The sequence below is a fragment of the Capsicum annuum genome, chromosome 2, assembly GCF_002878395.1.
Source record: "Capsicum annuum cultivar UCD-10X-F1 chromosome 2, UCD10Xv1.1, whole genome shotgun sequence".
NCBI lineage: Eukaryota > Viridiplantae > Streptophyta > Magnoliopsida > Solanales > Solanaceae > Capsicum > Capsicum annuum.
The window spans coordinates 142,221,199-142,240,921 of NC_061112.1; the positions used below are offsets into that span (position 1 = coordinate 142,221,199).

The following is a 19,723-nucleotide window of genomic DNA, read 5'->3' on the forward strand; positions in this document are numbered from 1 at the left end:
TTAGAGTTGATCCTCAAAAGACCAAAGCAGTAAGAAATTGGCCCAGACCTGTCTCTTCGTAAGATATCAGGAGTTTCTTGGGTTTGGCTGGCTATTACAGACAATTTGTTAAGAGATTTTCTTTTATTGCATCCCCTATGTCTAGATTGACTCAGAAAAAAGTCAAGTTTCAGTAGTCAGATCCTTGCAAGAAGAGTTTTCAGAAGTTGAAGACTCGACTCACCTCAGCTCCAGTCTTAGCTCTCCCAGATGGTCCAGATGGTTTCGTAGTGTATTGTGATGCATCCAGAGTGGGTCTAGGTTGTGTCCTCATGCAGTATGGTAAGGTCGTAGCCTACACCTCTAGACAACTTAAACCCCATAAGAGGAATTATCCTACTCATGATCTTGAGTTAGCAGTCGTAGTCTTTGCCTTAAAGATTTGGAGGCATTATCTCTATGAAGTTCATGTATATATCTTCACAGATCATAAGAGTCTTCAGTACGTCTTTTCTTAGAAAGATCTCAATCTTCATCAGAGAAGGTGGTTAGAGCTCTTGAAAGATTATGACATGAGTGGCCTTTATCATCCGGGCAAGGCAAACGTAGTGGCCGATGCTCTCAGTAGACTATTCATGGGTAGTGTTTCTCATGTTAAGGACAGTAAGAAGAAGTTAGCTCAGGAAGTACATCAGCTTTCTAGACTAGGCGTTCGCTTAGTCGATACAGATGAGGGTGACATATGGGTTCGATAAGAAAATAAAGGTTTTCTCCAAGGGGGAGATGGTGTTTTGCGTTGTTAGTATCGTCTCTGTGTTCCAGGTGTAGATGACTTAAGGCAGCAAATTCTTGCAGAAGCGCATGGTGCGCGCTACTCTATTCATCCAGGGGCCACAAAGATGTACCGTGACTTACGGTAAATCTATTGGTGGAGTGGGATGAAGAGAAATATTGCAGAGTTTGTGGCTAAGTGCTCTACATGTCAGCAAGTTAAAATAGAGTATCAGAAGCCTAGTGGGTTCATGCAGGAGTTTAGTATTCCTACTTGGAAGTGGGAAGTTATGAACATGGACTTCGTGATGAGTTTACCTCAAACTCGTCATCAGCATGATTCAGTCTGGGTCATTGTAGACAGAATGACCAAATCAGCTCATTTTCTTCCAATTCATACCTCTTATTCAGCCGAGGATTACACCAAACTCTACATCAGGGAGTTAGTTAGATTGCACGGTGTTCCGCTATCTATTATCTCAGACAGAGGTACCCAGTTTACCTCTCATTTCTGGAAAACATTCCAAAAGGGTCTTGGTACCCAAGTTTATCTTAGTACAATCTTTTAACCTCAGACAGATAGTCAAGCAAAAAGGACCATTCAGACATTAGAAGATATGCTAAGGGCGTGTGCAATCAATTTCAATGGAAGTTGGGATGACCACTTACCTTTGATTGAGTTTGCATACAACAACAGCTATCATTCTAGCATTCAGATGGCTCCATTCGAAGCTCTCTACGGTAGAATATGTAGATCTCTAATTGGTTGGTTCGAAGTTAGTGAGGCCTTAATTATAGGGCCTAACTTAGTATTCGATGCCTTAGAAAAAGTCCAGTTGATTAGAGTAAGACTCCGGGCTGCTCAGAGCCGACATAAATCTTATGTTGATGTTCGTAGAAAAGATCTCAAGTTTGAGATTGGTGATCATGTCTATCTAAAGATCTCTCCCGTGAAGGGAGTGAAGCGGTTCGAAAAGAAAGGAAAACTCAGTCCCCGATATGTCAGTCCCTTCAAGATTCTTAGTCAATTCGGCAAGGTAGCTTATGAGCTCGAATTGCCTTCGGATCTAGCCTCAGTTCATCCAATCTTTCATGTCTCTTTGCTCAAGAAGTGCATAGGTGACCCATCAGTTGTTGTGCCTATTAAGAGCATTGATATTCAGAACACTCTCTCTTATGAAGAGATTCCAGTTGAAATCTTAGACTATCAGACTCGTAGATTGAGAAACAAAGAAGTCTCTCTAGTTAAGGTTCTTTGGCAAAATCAGTCCGTCGAGGGAGCTACTTAGGAAGCAGAGGCAGACATGCATACCAAGTATCCTCACCTCTTCTTTGCTAACTCAAATCAAGCTCAAGGTAACAGTTCTCCTTAAGCTTACTCAGTTTCATGTTTGGTGTTCATCACAAACTTGGTATGCAGCTTCATGCTCATGTTCCCATTAAAAACTTGGTATCAAGTACCAGTGCATATTCAATCATGTACGCATGTATCAGTTTAATTATGTAATTATGCATCAGACATGCATGCTCATTGTGAGAATCTTAGTTCTTCAGAACACTCAGTCATGCATTCATGAATCAATTACACATGCATCAAATATGCTTGTTCAGTATTATATGTTCAGCTTGTCAGTCATGTCAGTCATGAGATCATGGTCCAGTTATTCATGTTCAGCATGTACGTCAATTGTCTTTTCTCCCCTCTCAGTCAGTCTCGTTCAAGGATGAATGTTCTCAAGGGGGAGATATTGTAATACCCCATACTTTTTCCTAACTAATTTCATCTCAAGAATGTCTAGTATTAGTTTTTAAATTTAATTATGGTTATTCCATGAGGAATTTTCAATATTTTCATTTTTTATTATGTGGGAAATTTAATAAGCTTTCCATCGATATAAGATTCGCCCAAATTTGATAGCCGGGTCAGAAGTTAAGACTACTTTAAGTTCCCGTCGTAAAACAGCGTCATATTAGTCAGTGGCGCGCCGCGCCACAAGAGGAAATGGCATTTGGCGAATTCCAATAGGGGTCCACGATTATGGCGCGTTGCGCCAGGGCCTAAATTCAGAATTGTCCTTTTCCAGTGTCTTAGTGCAATTTTCTCCGCATCGCGCCAAAGTTCCAGGTCGCAAAAGAAGGGGCAACGCGATGGATTCGCGTCGCGCCATCCCTCAATTTCTCAATTGTCCAAAACCAATGACACGGCGCGATAGCACCGAATGGCGCCAAGGATCCAATTCGAGAAATTTTACTGAAATTAAATAACGCGTCCAGGTTAAAAGGGTTAACTTCCCACCCCTATTTAAGCCATTTAACACATGATTCAGCCACTTTTCACCGAAAATACACTCTCTTCTCTCAAAAATCTCTCAAGAACAACCTAGGGCTTTTCATAGAAGATTTAGAATCAAGAATTTCCTCCGTCAATCTTCACGGAATCACGAACCAAGGTATGCGTAGTGTTCATTCATGGACTCCTTTCGTCCATGAAGCCCAAGAATATCTTTTCTAAGTTTAAGTTTATGGATTTCTTTATTAATTTCATATTGGGTTTGTTTTGTTTATGTTGAGAATGATCAATTGAATTCAAATCCATGTTAGGTAACCAATTTTATGTGGAATTGATTTGTATAGATGTATATTCATGTGAACCTATAAATAAACCCTAGATGATGAAATTAGAGATGAATCATGATGATTAATTGTTGTATAATGTTGTCTACATGTGCTATACCTACCAAGTGTTTGATTAAATAGGTGAAGGAACAATGCCCAACTGGTATGATATCATGAAATCACCATGTATGTACAAGTTATGTGACTATCACATGTTTTGATGAAATGTTTCTATAAATGTATTATGGATTATGATGTTAGTTATATGTTCAAGTAAGTTATGCTAGGCCAGTTTTCCTTCCATCGAGTCCTGGGGATATTTGTACCCGAAATATTAGCTGTGTGCCTAGAGCTATGTCATGTTTCCACAATACTCTCAGTCAAGCTATGAATTCTTAGAATTTAGACAGTCTTATGACTCAGGAAATCTTCATGATCTCATGGACTTAGTTAGTTGTCAGATATCAGTAATATTCTATCAATCTATGAAATTCAGTAACTCAGTCCATGTTCAGTTCAGTAAATTATGTTCAGTGTCTATTCAGATGGGAGTAGAAATTAGCACCGAGTGAACCCAATGATGGGAACTCACTTGTTATATGAAGGTGTGATTCTTAGAAGCAATCTTTGCGTTCCAAAACTGTGTAGCCAGCATAGGTTGAGACATCGTAGCCTTCTATATGAGGATAGATGAGGTGTCTTAGCCTGCTATATGAGGGTTCCCACCATTCTCACTAGAGTTACCTGTTATATTAAGGTCACTCACATGTTGTCCTTACCAGTGGCGCGATATTGACACCCTTCCAATCAGGGCATAGATTGGACCCCAATTCAGCTATAATGCATCATTTGGGGCATGTCGGTTAGATGACTACCTCCCACAATCTCAGTATCAGTCTCAGTAAAAGAACTCAGATAGTTCTTCAGAATTCAGGATTGTCAGATACAGTCAACTCAGACACAGTACGAAACTCAGATAGTTCCATCAGATTCAGGACTTTCAGATACAGTCATGCACTCATGTTTCAGTTATATTCAGATTCAGTAATCATGTTATCACAGTATTAGTGTCAGTTTTTATGTCCTATGCATGTATTCTCACGTTCATAATAGTTAGTCAGTTATTAGTATTGTTCATGCATATGAATCCCATGCATTCAGCCTACCTCATATGCGTACCAGTACATTCAAAGTACTAACGCATTTACGCTATAGTGTCTTATACCATAGGTTTAGAGACACGAGCTCCAGATCAGCAGTAGATTCCAGTTTCAGCAGTCAGAGTTAGAAGTGAGTCCTCATCATTCGCGGACATGATTATTCCTTATTATCTCATTAATTAGTTTATAAGTTGGAGTTAACTGGGGACATGTCCCATCAGTTCCTTACTCAGATAGTTCAGTCAGTTAGATGCTTTTTAGACTATCATGTTTCAGACTTCAGTATGTTCAGTTTTGTTTTGGGTATTCTATTACCCCACACAGATGTTATATCATTCAGATCATGTTCAGTATTGAACCTTATAGCCTTTCAGTGCATGTTTCCGCATTATTATATCATATTATGCAGTGTACAGGTACAAATATCAGTCATGGGTTAGCTTGTGGTCCTTTGAGGTCATGAGCACCGTGTAGCGTTCTAGGTACCAGATTCAGGGCATTACAGATGAACCCATGGTGTGTGTTGAAATTAAAAGAACAGATTAAACCCCTAGAGTGGTGAGTGATAGTGCTATTTAATAATTTAATCAACTTTCTACCATGAAAATGTAAATTGAATTTTTTTATTCAAATTCATTGAGAAAAGTTCTTGAACTAGATCGATCATAAGCATCTAAACAAACAATTCACTGTGTGTGTCCTCCAAGATTTTCCTGAATCTAACACTAGGAAGAGTCTCGAATTATCTAGCCTACCGTTGTTTTTCTGGGAACTTCTTAAAATATAATATAATTAGAGTTGTAATATATTACATTATTTACTGAAGAGCACATTCTGACATCATATTACAATGTTAGTACATCTTTTGTTACACTATACTACAATCAATTATATGCAACAAATTATTGAATATTAAAACATATGACGGAATTACAGGACAGTTCAATACATTAAAATTTTCACTATGCACTAAATTCAGGAAAAAAGCGAATCCCACAATTGATCATATATAAAAAAATATATTTTGGAAAAAAAAAGAAGTAATTTTGACGTTGAAAAGTATCTTTTTGAAATGTTTTTATTATTGCATCGTGATATAGGTTGGATAATATTGTGAAATGCTAAAATTTTTTAGTATCAAACTTTTAAAGAATTTAAATAAACTCTTTAAAGAATGAATAAAGAAAACTATTTAAGATGTAGATACTAGGCAGTTAATGCAACAACAACAATATATTTCATAAGCAGGGTTTGTAAAGAATAAAACGTACTTAAATTTTAGAATAAAATGTACATAGATTTTAATTGTTACGTTTATGAAAAAGCCGGAGAGAATATTTTTCATAAACACTCGATAAAAAAAATTGTTAAATATGCATTTTATGAAAGAGGCCTCGTATGGAGTTGAAATTTAGGTTTTAAGAGATTATCATAAAAGAATAGAGTAATTTACTATTTATTTTTTTTAAATAACAAGATAAAAAAACGAGTGACATTACTTTTGCATGACTTCTAAGGCTGCACTTGTTTTTTTTTAAGATTCAGCGGTCTGAATGCACATCTGAATAATTACGCTGTTATCTCTAGATCTGAAAATTAAATTATTAAGATTTGTTTTTCAACATCTGAATATGCAAAAAAAAACTATTTGTGTATATAATAAAATAAAAAATATAATTCAAATAAAAAACTAATTATATATCAGAAAAGTATGTAATTTAATACAACAAAATTATTATTTGATTGAAAAAAATATTTATGTTTGTAATTATTGATAGTGGAGATAGTTTATAATGGTGATTGCAGTGACAATGATTGATGTTAGTGATTAGTAAAGTTGGTGGTGATAGTTGTAATGTTTGGTATTATAATAACTGTTAATCTGTTGTGATGGTGGCAGTTAATAGTGGTGATGGTGGTTGTGATGTGACGTTGCTTGATGTTAGTAGTTGAAGGTGTTAATTGTGATGGCTGAAAAATGAATGCGCAATGGTTTGCCAATATGTTGGTGCTAGTTGGAGATAGTTGTTAGTTGTGATGATGGAGATAATTGTTAGTAGAGATAAATTGTAGAGATGGTAGTGGTTGGAAGTGATGATAGAGGTGGCGCTACTGGTGACAATGATGGTGGCGGTCAAAGAATGTGTGGAGGTTGTATATATTAGTGGTAGTTAGCGGTGATGCTAATTATGATAGATGAGTTGGTCGATAGTAGGGATTGACCGGTAGTGATTGCTGATGGTGGTGGTGTTGACGGCGGTGGTGGCGGTGAATAAAATTAGAATAATAAAGGTAGTAGGTGAGGTAGCGGTTGACAATAGTGATTGGTGGCGATATCTGTTTTTTATGATAGTTGTGATGGTGGAGGTGGTTAGTGATGTGGGTGGTGGCTGACAATGGTGACGATGACAGAGGTGGTTAGTGGTGGTAATTGATGATTATGAATAGAGTAGTGAATATTATCCTACACCAGAATTTCTCTTCAGACCTATTAAAGACTTGATTCTAAATCTGATTGATTAAGACCTATTCAGATTTATTAAGAGTTAAAATCTTAATAAAAAATAAATGCACTTAATGGTGTGAAGTCTGAGCCATTCAAATTCAAACCTCCATTAAGTGCAAATAAATGAGTCCTAACCTTTGTATAATGGTCAAACATTTTCAATTAAAACGACATTGTGCGTAGGGGTGACAATTTCAGCCCATATTTGTAAAAAAGAGCTCATTTAACCCATATTTAGTGAATTGGATCACTCATATTTCAAATAGGTAAATATGAACTTCAACTCATTTTAAAAACTCATACAAATATGAACAAAATGGGTAAAATAGGGATACCCATTTAAACATAGAGATCACCCACCTATGCTTAAAGTTTCTGTTTTTTTACTTTTCTAGTTTCTTTTCTTCTTCTTTTTTTCTTTCTTTTTTCCTTTAATTTACTTTTTTCCTTTTTCATTTTTTTTATTTTTTTACTCATTCCTTATTTTTAAAAAAAATCTTTCTCATTTTTTCATCTATTTTTTATTTTTTTATTTTTATTTTTTTTCTTTGTATTCTTTTTTTTTTTGCTTTCTCCTGTCTCATTTTTATTTCATCATTCGTATTCGCTTGAGACCTACATGAGTTAATAAATATAAACTTCTAATTATCCCATTTAGCCTATATAATTCATAACATCTCTTATCAATTAAATATAATCCATAGTCTCACTCCTTTATTATTATTTATTTCTATCTTTTTTTTCTCTTTCTTTTTTTTTCTTTTTTTTTTCTTTTTTCTTTCTTTTTTCCTTTAATTTACTTTTTTTCTTTCTTTTTTCCTTTAATTTAATTTTTTTCTTTCTTTTTTCCTTTAATTTACTTTTTTTTCTTTTTCATTTTTTTCACTTATTTTTTACTCGTTTCTTACACTTTTTTTTTCTTCTTTTTCATCATTTTTTTCTTTTTCAATTTTATTTCTTTGCATTCTTTTTTTTTTGTATTTCCGTTTCCCCCTTTTTCATTCGTGGTTCGTCATTTTTTTTATTTTTTTTATATTCTTTTCCTCATCTTTTTTTTGTCATTGCATTTTATATTTTTTTACTTTAAATTTATTTGTACCATACTATATATTTCAAATAAATTTATTATTTGTATTTGAATAGTTTAGTTGTCAATATGTGAAATTTATCATTTGTATTTATATACAAATAAGTATATGAATTAAAATCAACATGGGTTGTGGTGCAGCGGATGGGACTGCTCCACCCTTAACCAGGGGTCGAGGTTACAATCCTAGTTATGGAGAAAACTCTGTTGGGAGCGGTGCCACCTTAATGGGCCCTGCAGCGCCCCATCCAGATTAGTCGGGGCTCCAATGCAGGCACCGAACACCGGATGAAAAATCAAAAAAAAAATATATGAATTAATTGTATTTTCTTGAGACTTAAATATATATGAATGAGGATCCACATAGCCCTCGAATTATAAATGTTGGGCGAATATAAATCAATATGCGCTTATGGTATTTTCATTATCATTAAAAAAAAAAAAAAAGGAAACCAACAATAGGTAAAAAAAAAAAGTAGAAAGATAGGTAGAAGTTAGAGATAGAAGAGAGAAAAAAGCATAAAGAAAGAATTGAAGAAAAAAATACAAAAAAAAATCAAAAAGAAAAAATAATGAAAAAGGACAAAAGAAAAAAGATGATGGTGAAAATAAATATATTGAGTGGTTACGATAATTTAGTCATCATCCATAATTTTTACTCGACTTAACCATGTTCTTCGTAAATAAAAAAAATATAAAACATAAAATACAACCAAAAAAAGAAAAAAAATGAGAAAGAAGTAAAAACAAAAAAATAAAAAATAGAAAAAAAGGAGACTAAAAAGGAAAATGAAAAAAAATAAAAATAAATAAAGGGTAGAGGGTAGAGATAGAAGAGAGAGAGAAAAAAAAAAGAAATGACAAAAAAATAAAAAAAATAAAAAAAAATAGACGCTATATATAGAAGACAAAAAAAACTAAAAAGAAAAAACTAAAAAAAAAGAAATCGAAAAAAAGTCAAGTTAATATGATATAAAAGTTTTAAGTGTTTGACTTAGGAGTTAAAGTGGGTTGAAATCATTTTTATCCAATCCATATTTGTCTAAATCCATATTTAGATGGGCGGATTGCAATTCAAACTATTTTTGTTCGATCCATATTTAACCCCTCTAAATCCAATCCAATTCGTCCGTTTGCCACCCCTAATCGTGCGTTATTATATTATTGAATGCTACAAAGTGAAGGTGAAGACTAGTAAATGTATGTATGTATGTATGTATATATATATATATATATATATATATATGTATATATATTAGTTTCGTAAGGTCCGTGCTAAGCCCGGGCCTAACATCATGATATAAGAATTAAAATTTAATTTTATAAAAATTATAAATTAAGTCACATTTTTTCTATTACATAATTAATTTAATTCATTGATACATTGATTATGTCTTGTTTGGTAAGTCATATGATTATTAATATTTTTTCGTTATATAATTGAATAACTTATAAATGACTTTATTTGTGAGGAAGGAAGTATGAAGGAGAATTAACAAATACGAATCAACGTAGAATTTAATTTAAAATAAATAAATAGTGTGTTCAACACGTTTTAATTCTTTTATCATATTTGACTGGTTAGATATTTGGGAAAAAAAAAAATCTCTAGAGAAATAAATCTTTTTAGACTTATGAAAATGACTTCGTGAAAATAGAAAAATTCTATTCTGCATGTTACATTTATTGATCCCTCGTTCTTCAATACACCTTCTCCTCACTCTCAGCAATAGCTTCCATCTTCATCACCCCTTATCCCACCTCTCATAGTACTTATCCAAATTGCATATAAATAATTTTTAAATAACACTTTACTATTGAATATAAATCTCCCTTGATTTGCTAAAATAATAATAAAAAAAGAGTCAAGAAAAATAAAAGGATATTCTTTCAATTTCTTTTTACTTGTTTCTTTGATTTGACAAATAACTTAAAGAATCAACTATATTGAGAGTAAAACATACGAAATTATCTTTATTATTTATGTTTTAAAAATAAAATTTGGCTTTTAATACTTATTGTAATTACTTAATAAAATAATAATAATATAGAAAAAAGTTATAAATCTTTTGTGATTTACTAAAATGAATAAGTAAGAAAAATAATTAATTTTTAATATAAGAAGTAAGGAAAAAAAGAACAGTAATTCATAAGTAATAAGAAGAGATTTATTAAAAAATACTACTATGTATAACTCAATTATGAATATATAAATAAAAATATCATGAAATGATAAATGAGGACAAATGTAACAATATGTATGAAAAAATAATAAACAAGTGTTACTATTTAATTGCACAAACTTTGTGAGGACTACAAAAATATGTTGTTCTCTCTTATATATAAGTATAATATCAGGAGCTAATTAACGTGATATTGTCTAGCCTTTAGTTTCAACCTATTTTCATGTGAAGTACATTAGAGATTTAGAATTTTTAAACTAAAAGGAAAAACATCATTTTATCTAAATTTATGAATTATCTGTATTTGAATCGAAGTTCAACGAGAAACTTTTGCCGATTGTTTCACTTTTGGGGCAGATATTTAGTAAATATTTTTTTTTTTGATAACTTAAGAATCTTTTATGTCATAATCTGTAGATTATTTTTTAGACAATTAAAATTTTATGAGAAAACGTTAGACTACCACCTAAAATTTATTAAAGTTAGACGACAGTTTAATTTGCTTTTTTTAGGTATGAAATTTTTTTGATAGGGAGCGTTACCCCTGAATGAACCCTATTCGATGCGAATTCGAAACACGGATAAAAAAAAAAAAAAGAGAGAGAGAAAATAATTTGCTTGAAGCCTCAAAAGTGATATTTGCAACTTTTAATATAAGGACAAAAATGTAAACGGTAAACTAAAACGGGATATTTGTGTAAATCAAACGAAGTTGAGGGACGACTTTTCAGCCCATTCAAACTTGAGAACTGCCAAAACAATAGTTGGGCTTATCATGGGCCCAGTATCTTCAAGCTCAAACTTTGAAGTGAAATTTCATAAGGCCCAATCAACTTGGTCCACTTTACTCAAAAAACTTTTTATTTTCAGTGCTCTCATTACTCAAGCCATTTGACCTTTTTTTAACAAAATAAAATAAAACTGAGGGAAATGAAGAAAGAAAAGAACTATTCAAGATGTAGGTATTGAATAATGCATGCGGCAGAAACAATATACCATATTCCTATAAGTGAGGTTGGAAAAGTGTAGAATATATACACAAATCTTACTCCTATCTTTATGAGGTAGAAAAAAATATTTCCGATAAACCCTTGATTGAAAATACCTAGTTAAATGCATTTTAGTCTGTGTACGTAGAGTTGAGTTAAATTTATAAGGTGTTAAGAGACTGGCAAAAAGAATAGAATAATTCTCTATCTATCTTTTTTTCTTCTTCTAAATAACGCAATAAAATCCCGACTGAAATTACTTTTGCATCACTTTATTACTAACCCTTGCACATAAGTAGATGCAAAATTTAAATGAGTAAAGACAAGAGTATGACTTCATTTATACAAATTTAGCATAATTATACAGTAAAACCTTTTTAATTTAAAAAACAACATCATTTATTTTAATCTTTCCTGAGTGCTGCACCAAAATATTATAGAAGAATAACAAAGCGAAGGTGAAGACTGGTGATATGTAAAACGAAGTCTATATTAGTATGGTGAATATAAATTATAACAACAATATTATTAGAATGGGTAATTAATTTTAAAAATAGAATGGGACCAATAGATTGTGGAATGATCAAGAAAGAAATAGGATGAGAAAGAGAGGAAGGGAAGAGAAAAATTGTAGGGCCAGAAAGTTAGTTAAAGTTGTGACAAGGAAGCAACTCTAGAAACTAATAAGCCATAATGATTTGATTTATTAGTTAGAGAGCTAGCTAGGGTTACTTACAAAATAGTTTTAATAAACCAAACTACACTTTATTAATCAGAAAAGAGCATCATTACTTTGTAGATACTATATAATTTCAAACTATATTACTTGAGCTTTAAATCACCTTCTTCCTTCACCTTCCTATACTTTGATGCCACGCTAATATTGCACTTGCACTACCCACCCTGCTTCCTCTTTCCATTTCCAACAGCTACCTATTTTTTTTTATATATGTTTTCTTGTGGGGTCTACTATTGAGATATCTTTTTAATTAGCATCAATGTGCTATACTTGGAATGGGTGATCATGCTTTTGCAATTTCCATTAATTTTCGTATAATGTATCTCCTTATATTCATGGGCCGAGCCACCTTAAGCGGGTGGTTAGATGAACATTCTTGATCGAAAAATTATGTAGTATATATAAAGGTTAAATGTTAATTATTATGAGTTAATTTTGCACATTTTTAATATAACTAGTTTAGGTGTACGCGTCTTGTGCGTATACCTCACTTTAATGAGTTCAAACATTACACTAAATAAGATATTTGTTTAAATAATAAAAACAAATATAATAATTAAATTTATATCTTTTGAGTATGTAAAGATGAGAAATTTATTTATTAAACATAATCTTTACTTAAAATATTTTAAAAAGTCGATCGACATTTATCTATCATCCGTAAATTGTAATAAAACAATACAATGATAGAGGCATCAAAATAATACAATTAAATCTAATCTTTACACACAAAAAATTCTCAAAGTCGTCCGACACCCATCTACCACTTGTAAACAATAATAAAATAATATGATAATAGAGATATCACAAAAATAATTAAACCTAACCTTTACATAAAAAATTCTTCAAAGCCGACCAATATTTACCTATCACCTGTAAACTGCAACAAAATAATACAATAAAAGTGATATCAAAACAATATAATTACACTTAAATTTTACACACAAATTTTTCAAAGCCGGTCGAGATTCATCTAAGAAATATAAACTACCACAAAATAACAAACTAATAGAGATATTACGATAATACAATTAAACCTAACCTTTACCTAATTTTTTTTTTCAAAACCGACCGACATCATCTAGCATCTGTAAATTAAAATAAAACAATAAGATAATAAATATATCAAAACAATACAATTAAACCTAACCTTTACACAAGAAATTCTTCAAAGCCAACCAACATTCATCTACGATCCGTATACTATAAAAAAATAATATAATAGTGATCACAAAGCTTCGATTTTGATCCAACTAATTCTTGTCTGGGCGAAAATTTTGATCCTAAAGAATGATTTTGAATGAAAACAAAGAAGATATATAAATACATATGTTGATTTCTATTATGCTGACAAAGACATTGAAGAAGCTGAGGGTTAGAAAATCAAACATCCATCAATCTAGACATGCAATCGAATCAAGTTAGATGGACATCAATCACATTCTCCCAATAGGCAAACCGTTTTGTTCTCTAGTTTAACGCACATCTCAATATTTATAGAAGTATATCCTTAATAGAGTCCTATTTTAGGAGTATTTTTCTAATTGAACATTAGAAAGAAAAATACTAATTAATTCTCGTACCATATATTTTAAGAGTCTCATATATTTTAGGAACTCTAGTAGAAAGAAAAATATTAATTAATTCTTCTACCATATATTTTAGGAAGGCTAGTTAATATAATAAAAAATAATTAACTAATAAATTAAAAAAAATGATGAAAAGATAGTTTTGTTTAAAGGAGAGTCTTTTAATGAAGGGCAAAAAGTTTAAATCACTTTTCTAAAGGTATTCACATTTTTAATATATTACATATATTATATATATATATATATATATATATATATATATATATATATATATATTACAGATATAGATATAGATATAGATTAAAAAGAAAATTTGCACATAATTTTTTAAAATTTTTGACTCCACGACTACTTATTATAGAATTGAACGTTGCAAATATTGATAAGAAAAAAAATGGCAATAATAGAAGATAGAAAACTTTTTCATCCATATTGCAATAGTGTCCGCAAAGAAATAAGGTAAAAGTTGACATTCATATATATTATAGGCAGATTCATTATTTGAATATTACTCTTTCAATTTTAAAATAGTTGGTCCTCGTTGATTTCACAGTTTTCTTAATAAAACATTTATTATGAATTGATTCTTATTAATTATACTTTAAAAATATAAATTTAAATAAATATACTTTGTTTAGTAATTTAATATTGAGGGTAGTATTTAAAGAACATAATAAAATTCTCTTAATTCCACCAAAGGAATAACTAAATTGAAACAAATATTTTTAGAAATAGGGTCAATTAAAACGAAACAGAGGGAATAATTGACATTTTTCATTTTTATCTTAAGTCATAAATTTGAAGAGATATTAACATAGTGCAAAAAAGATAAATATTAAATAGAGATGAGTAATAAATAAGAATAATTTACCCTTTGATTAATGTGTTTCTTAGGGGACGCTCAAATAAAAAATGTGACAAGTATTTAGAAACGAAGGGAGTATCACGTAAGAGGGAAACTACATGGAGATTAAGGACATGCATGGCAGTGAAAAATATGCTACATATTTGAAACATTGCCTGCCATCTCTCATCTCCTGAATAATAATTAATTAAACTCAAATTGATTGTGACAAATCAATCCTGAATTTGGTAAACAAAAACTAATTAGAAGAAATGTATGTTCTTAATGCCTTTATCCAAAATTTGACAGTAACAGGTTGGTGACATAACGTTAACAAAAAGTAATTTGCAGCAACATAGGAGTTGACTAGTAGTGAGAATCAACAATCTCAATCATCAACACTAAAATTATACACAACCATGTGACAAATAAAGAAATAAAAGTGGTTAGCTAATTTAGTTAAGCAGTTATAATCAAATTAGGGGAACATTAGTTTTAAGGAATAACTAACTCCTCGTAGTTGATTTAATATTTTAACCTTCCGCAACAACTTCAAAACTTTACCCTTGAATATTCATTCTCTCATAACGGTTTTGAAAACGATTTATAGTAGTTTTTATATACTCTACTAATTATTTTCTAGAATTTTCATGTTTTAATCTTTTACATTGTAATATTTCTTTTGTTTCATTTTGTTTGTCTGGCTTTAACTTGATATAAAATACAAGAGATCATTAAATTTCTTGATTTTAAACTAAAGATGTGTGAAATGCATCAAAATATATTTAATCTTGTCGTCTTATGCATGTCATGTCATATAGAAAATTAGAATTTAAAAAATATAAAAAAAAAGAAAGTTATGTTCATTTTTAAAAAAATAGAGGTACTATTTTTTATTTTTATTTTTATAGTAGAGGGGAAGGTTTGGTATGCCGTCAGAGATAAAATTTATATGATATTTAATTGATGGTATAAACTTTTTATGGTTTATACAGTCAACCATAAATTTAATCCTGAAATGTCCACTATTTTTTTTTTAATTAAAAAAAATTATAACATCAAGCTTGGAATAGTTAGAATAAATTAGTCCAAAAATTATAATTACCAATAATTTAATCTCTGTGACCGTAAAGTGTATTTGAAAATCCAATTTGACCGTCTCAAATATCCCCGCCAAAAGTACACCTTCATGCCGTAGTATATACTTGATGAACTTGTGACCTAAGCAAGCAAAGTTCTTGCTACCCCATCTATTATATATATATAATCCCCAAGAGCACGAGTTATGCTTTGTCTCAACAACTCGACGAAGACCTTAATTGCTCCCTCTACCACTTTCTCTCATCATTCCGCAGCTCCATCTTACTAGCACGACCATCTTCAGGTAGATTCTCGTCTTCGATTCGCCTTTTTCGTTTGATTTTTCTTCAATTAGTGCTTTTGCGATTATACTTTCAGTATAAGATATGATTGCTGAGTATTGGAATGTCATTTGTAAAATGTAATTACTGGTCATTTTGCAGTTATACACTGTTCTCAGCAAAATGCAGAACGAGAATCCGAATCCTGATGGCGTCAACACCAGCACCGTCGATGCAGCTACAGTTTTCTCTGATACAGCTTCACCACACTTGGCTGACAATCCGTTTCTCTCACCTACCTCAACTCACCAGTTCGATTCCTCTGAATTCATCCCCAATTTCTACTCAACTTTCTCTCGCAGCTCAAATTCCCCTTCCTTAACCTCCTTTGACGATATGGATGACCTCGTCTCCGATCGCCGCTTCAACCAAGCTAGCTACATTCTCGAGTACCAGCAACTCTACAATCGGTACACTCTTTGCCTCGCACATCTGCAGGAATCTATCAAAGAAGTTGAAGCTCTTCACCAGGAGAATGAATCTCTCCGGCTTGTTAACACTGATTTGGATCGTCGCTTGAGTCTTCTCACGCAGGCGACTATACAGAACTGTCTTCTCTCTGATTTCAATCGTTTTGGTATGGGAGTCAACCGTGATGCTCAAATCTCTGATTCCAGACCTCCGAACATCAGGCAGGGGATCGTCGAACCGAAAAGGCCTGAGCGAAGGAACACTGAACGAGTCTCGCTGCCGAAGAGCATTTCTGTACGCTCAAGCGGTTATCTCAAGTTGAAAGCACAAGATGGAAACAATGGAGGTCCCAGCCAGGCAAAAGCTAAGCAAAAATCCGCAGCTCCTCCCCTAACTGAATCTGTGAGTTAAAATATTCATTCTCCTTTGCTATTTATCTCTAAATATAATCGGTTAATTCTGCGTGATTATATGAATTCTCGAAACGTATTTTGTTTGAATTCACTTTCATCTAATTTGTCAACTGTTATACAATTAATAGCAATCCATAATCCCGAGTGATCATATGAATTCTCGATATGTATTTTGATTGATTTCAGTTTCATCTAGTCTGTCAATTGCTAAACAATTAATAGCAATCCATAATCTTTGCTTTAGGAGTCAGTGCCAGAGCAATTTGATTGATAATTTGTTCACTCTTTTTTTCTTTTCGCCCCTTTTGTTTTCTGGTGTGTGGCTGTAGCAGCAAAGAGTGTACGTTCCTGGAGGTAAGAAGACAGAGGAGGCAATAGAGTTTGACGTTTACAATCAAGGTATGTTGAAGACAGAGCTGTGTAACAAATGGCAGGAGACTGGGACTTGTCCTTATGGAGAAAACTGTCAGTTTGCTCACGGTATCACAGAGTTACGCCCAGTGATTAGGCATCCACGCTACAAGACTGAGGTCTGTAGGATGGTTCTAGCAGGTGATATGTGCCCCTATGGTCATCGTTGCCACTTCCGTCACTCTCTCACTGAGGAAGAGCGACGAACAGGTCCAGGTCTTTTCTGATGGCTCCATATATCATCTTCAATTGTTTTTAGGTTAAAAAATGCAGTTCTATGTTCAATGTTGATCACATTCAGCAATAAGATAGACATATTGTCACGAATATTACGTGTATAAAATACATGGACAGACAGGAAATAAGTGATGAGGATTATCTTTGGGGGTAACATGCCTGGCTGCCTGCCCAAGTCACACAGCAAAATGGGAAAATAGGGACTAGTTTTCTGGAGTTGGAACTGGAGGCATATATTGGGAAGTTCTAAGTTCTTTTGCTGGTTTGTTCTACTATTTTGGTGGTGGTGTAGAGAGGAAATACTCCAACATCCTTTTGTAGTTAATATTTCAAGTATTCGTGTTAAGGATGTAGTTAATATTTCAAATATTCGTGTTGAACATGTATTGATTGTGGCAAGGGCATAGAGCAGGAGAAGTAGGTGTTTAAAATCTTTGTAATGAGCATAAACTGTTTGAGGTAGTAGTCTGTCCAATTGCAACTTGGTTTAGGACTTACGGACTATGGTATTCCAATAAAATTGAAAAATTTACCTTTTTAAAGTCTAATTAACCGACTTGGCAAAATTGATTTGCTTTTCTTCTTTGGTTCTTAGGTCAAGTGTTGATTCAGATAGTAAAATTAAGAAAGTCGGACCAAAAAATTGACAAATATGTAAATATACTCACTTCTAAATTAAATTCAAATGTTCAAATAGTTCCATATTTTTATATGGTTTGCCAACAAAACGAAAAAAAAATAAAATTGTACCCATTTAAAATAGTATTCAAAAGTTTCTTTCTTGGTCCCTTCCTTATGCGAGGAGATTAGCTACTTTCTTCTTTTCTAGCAATTACAGTGGCCTTCATTCACGTATGATAGAATTATAAGAAACTCACCCATGTTTATCGTGATTGTCGTCTCTAAGGAGGTTGTAGAGATTTTCAATTGAACTTGACTGTTTTCTGCTACAGTTAGTCCTTTATGTAATAGCAGATAAAAGTTATATAGTTGGCAAAAGTTGAGAAGTATTTAATGAATTCAATAAGTCAGTCATCTAAAATTGGGGATACAATTCATAAATAAATCTTTTATTGTAATTTTATTAGTGTTTTTAACTCGTAAGGCGTAATATTTTGAATAACTTTAATATAAAGAGGAGAGTTGATTTTTTAGATCGCTTATATATTTTATAAAACTTTTTGTATAAGAGGTATAAAAATAATAAGAGATCTCATTTCGTCAAACATACGAGATATAAAAAGAACCATGGAAGGATTCTGCAACATGTAATATCCTTTGCAAAATATCTACCTCCAAATATTGCTTTTTAATTTTTAAATTTTATCTTTTGTAAAATTGACCTTCGGATATCGATTTTTGCAATTTTTTTTTTGAGACAAGTCGATTTCTTAATTTTGAAGAATATAAAAATCGATCTTCTGAGGTTTATTATAAAAGTTTTTCTTAGTAGTGCCCAATCAAATCGGATCTTGAGTTCTAGTTTGGGATCGAGACTCGGATCTCGAGTCTCATGTCCCAAGTGTCGAGTCATGGCTTGATTCCAATGTGTTGAGTTAGGATCAAATGAATCATTCAAAAAAATTACTAAAAATTACACAAATATACAATTTATGTTTCCAATATTATAAAGTATATTAATAGAGAGAGAGTAAAATAATTTAAAAAATGGAAGAAAGTGTAATTACTTCTAAAAGTATTGATATTTATGTTATTTATATACTAAACTAAAAGCTACAAAAGTTAAAAATAGATACTAGCAAGGCAAAATGACCTTTGAACCCCTGTACTATATCGATTTTGTAAGTTGGACACTTCTATTTAAATGTTTGTCATTTAGAAACTTGAACCCATTAAAAAATAACATTTTACGCCCTTTGACCATTGACCTTGCCTATGTGGCATTGAAATGGTAACTAGGACAAAGAGAGTGTAGCCACTTGCCTGGGGATGTGATGGGGGTCAATTTTTAGTCAATTTTACATTAAAATCATTAAAAAAAATAATAATATTAAAATTAAAAAAAAATTAAAAAGGGTCCTTTTTTTCCCTCCATTTTTTTAATTTAAAAATATTTTTAAAAATTTAAAAATATTTTTTTTAAAAAAATAAAAATAATTTAATTTTTAAAAAAAAAATTAGAAAAAATAAAAATATTTTTTTCCCTCCTCACCCCACCCTAGCCCGTCCCCACCCCCACCCCCACCCAACCCCATCCCACCCTATCCCCAGCCCCATCACCCCACCCCAACACCCATCGAGCCTTTCCCCATCCCACCCCTACCCCAGCCCATCCCCACACCCTACCCAGCCCCATCCCACCCCACCCCAAGCCCCTTCCAGCCCCTCCACCCCTCTTCCCCGCCC

At 32.2% G+C, this 19,723-nt stretch overlaps 1 protein-coding gene across 2 annotated transcripts; it reads left to right on the forward strand.

Moving 5' to 3' along the window:
- The first annotated feature begins 15,691 nt into the window (after window positions 1-15,691).
- LOC107861343 (zinc finger CCCH domain-containing protein 14) lies at window positions 15,692-17,898 on the forward strand. 2 transcript variants are annotated; one of them, XM_016706683.2, is made up of 3 exons: window positions 15,692-15,847; window positions 15,987-16,697; window positions 17,038-17,898. In XM_016706683.2, exons 2-3 carry the CDS (start codon window positions 16,008-16,010, stop codon window positions 17,344-17,346), a joined length of 999 nt encoding a protein of 332 aa, XP_016562169.1. In that variant the 5' UTR covers window positions 15,692-15,847; window positions 15,987-16,007; the 3' UTR covers window positions 17,347-17,898. The 2 variants fall into 2 exon arrangements, with proteins under 2 accessions (XP_016562169.1, XP_016562170.1); XM_016706684.2 differs by having other exon boundaries at window positions 17,041-17,898.
- The last annotated feature ends 1,825 nt before the right edge of the window (window positions 17,899-19,723 follow it).

Excerpts from the sequence above, each read along its gene's own strand:
- LOC107861343 (XM_016706683.2), top strand. The coding sequence starts at position 16,008 with ATGCAGAACGAGAATCCGAATCCTGATGGCGTCAACACCAGCACCGTC. Across the intron at positions 16,698-17,037 it reads CTCCTCCCCTAACTGAATCT|CAGCAAAGAGTGTACGTTCC; the intron begins GTGAGTTAAAAT and ends GTGTGGCTGTAG.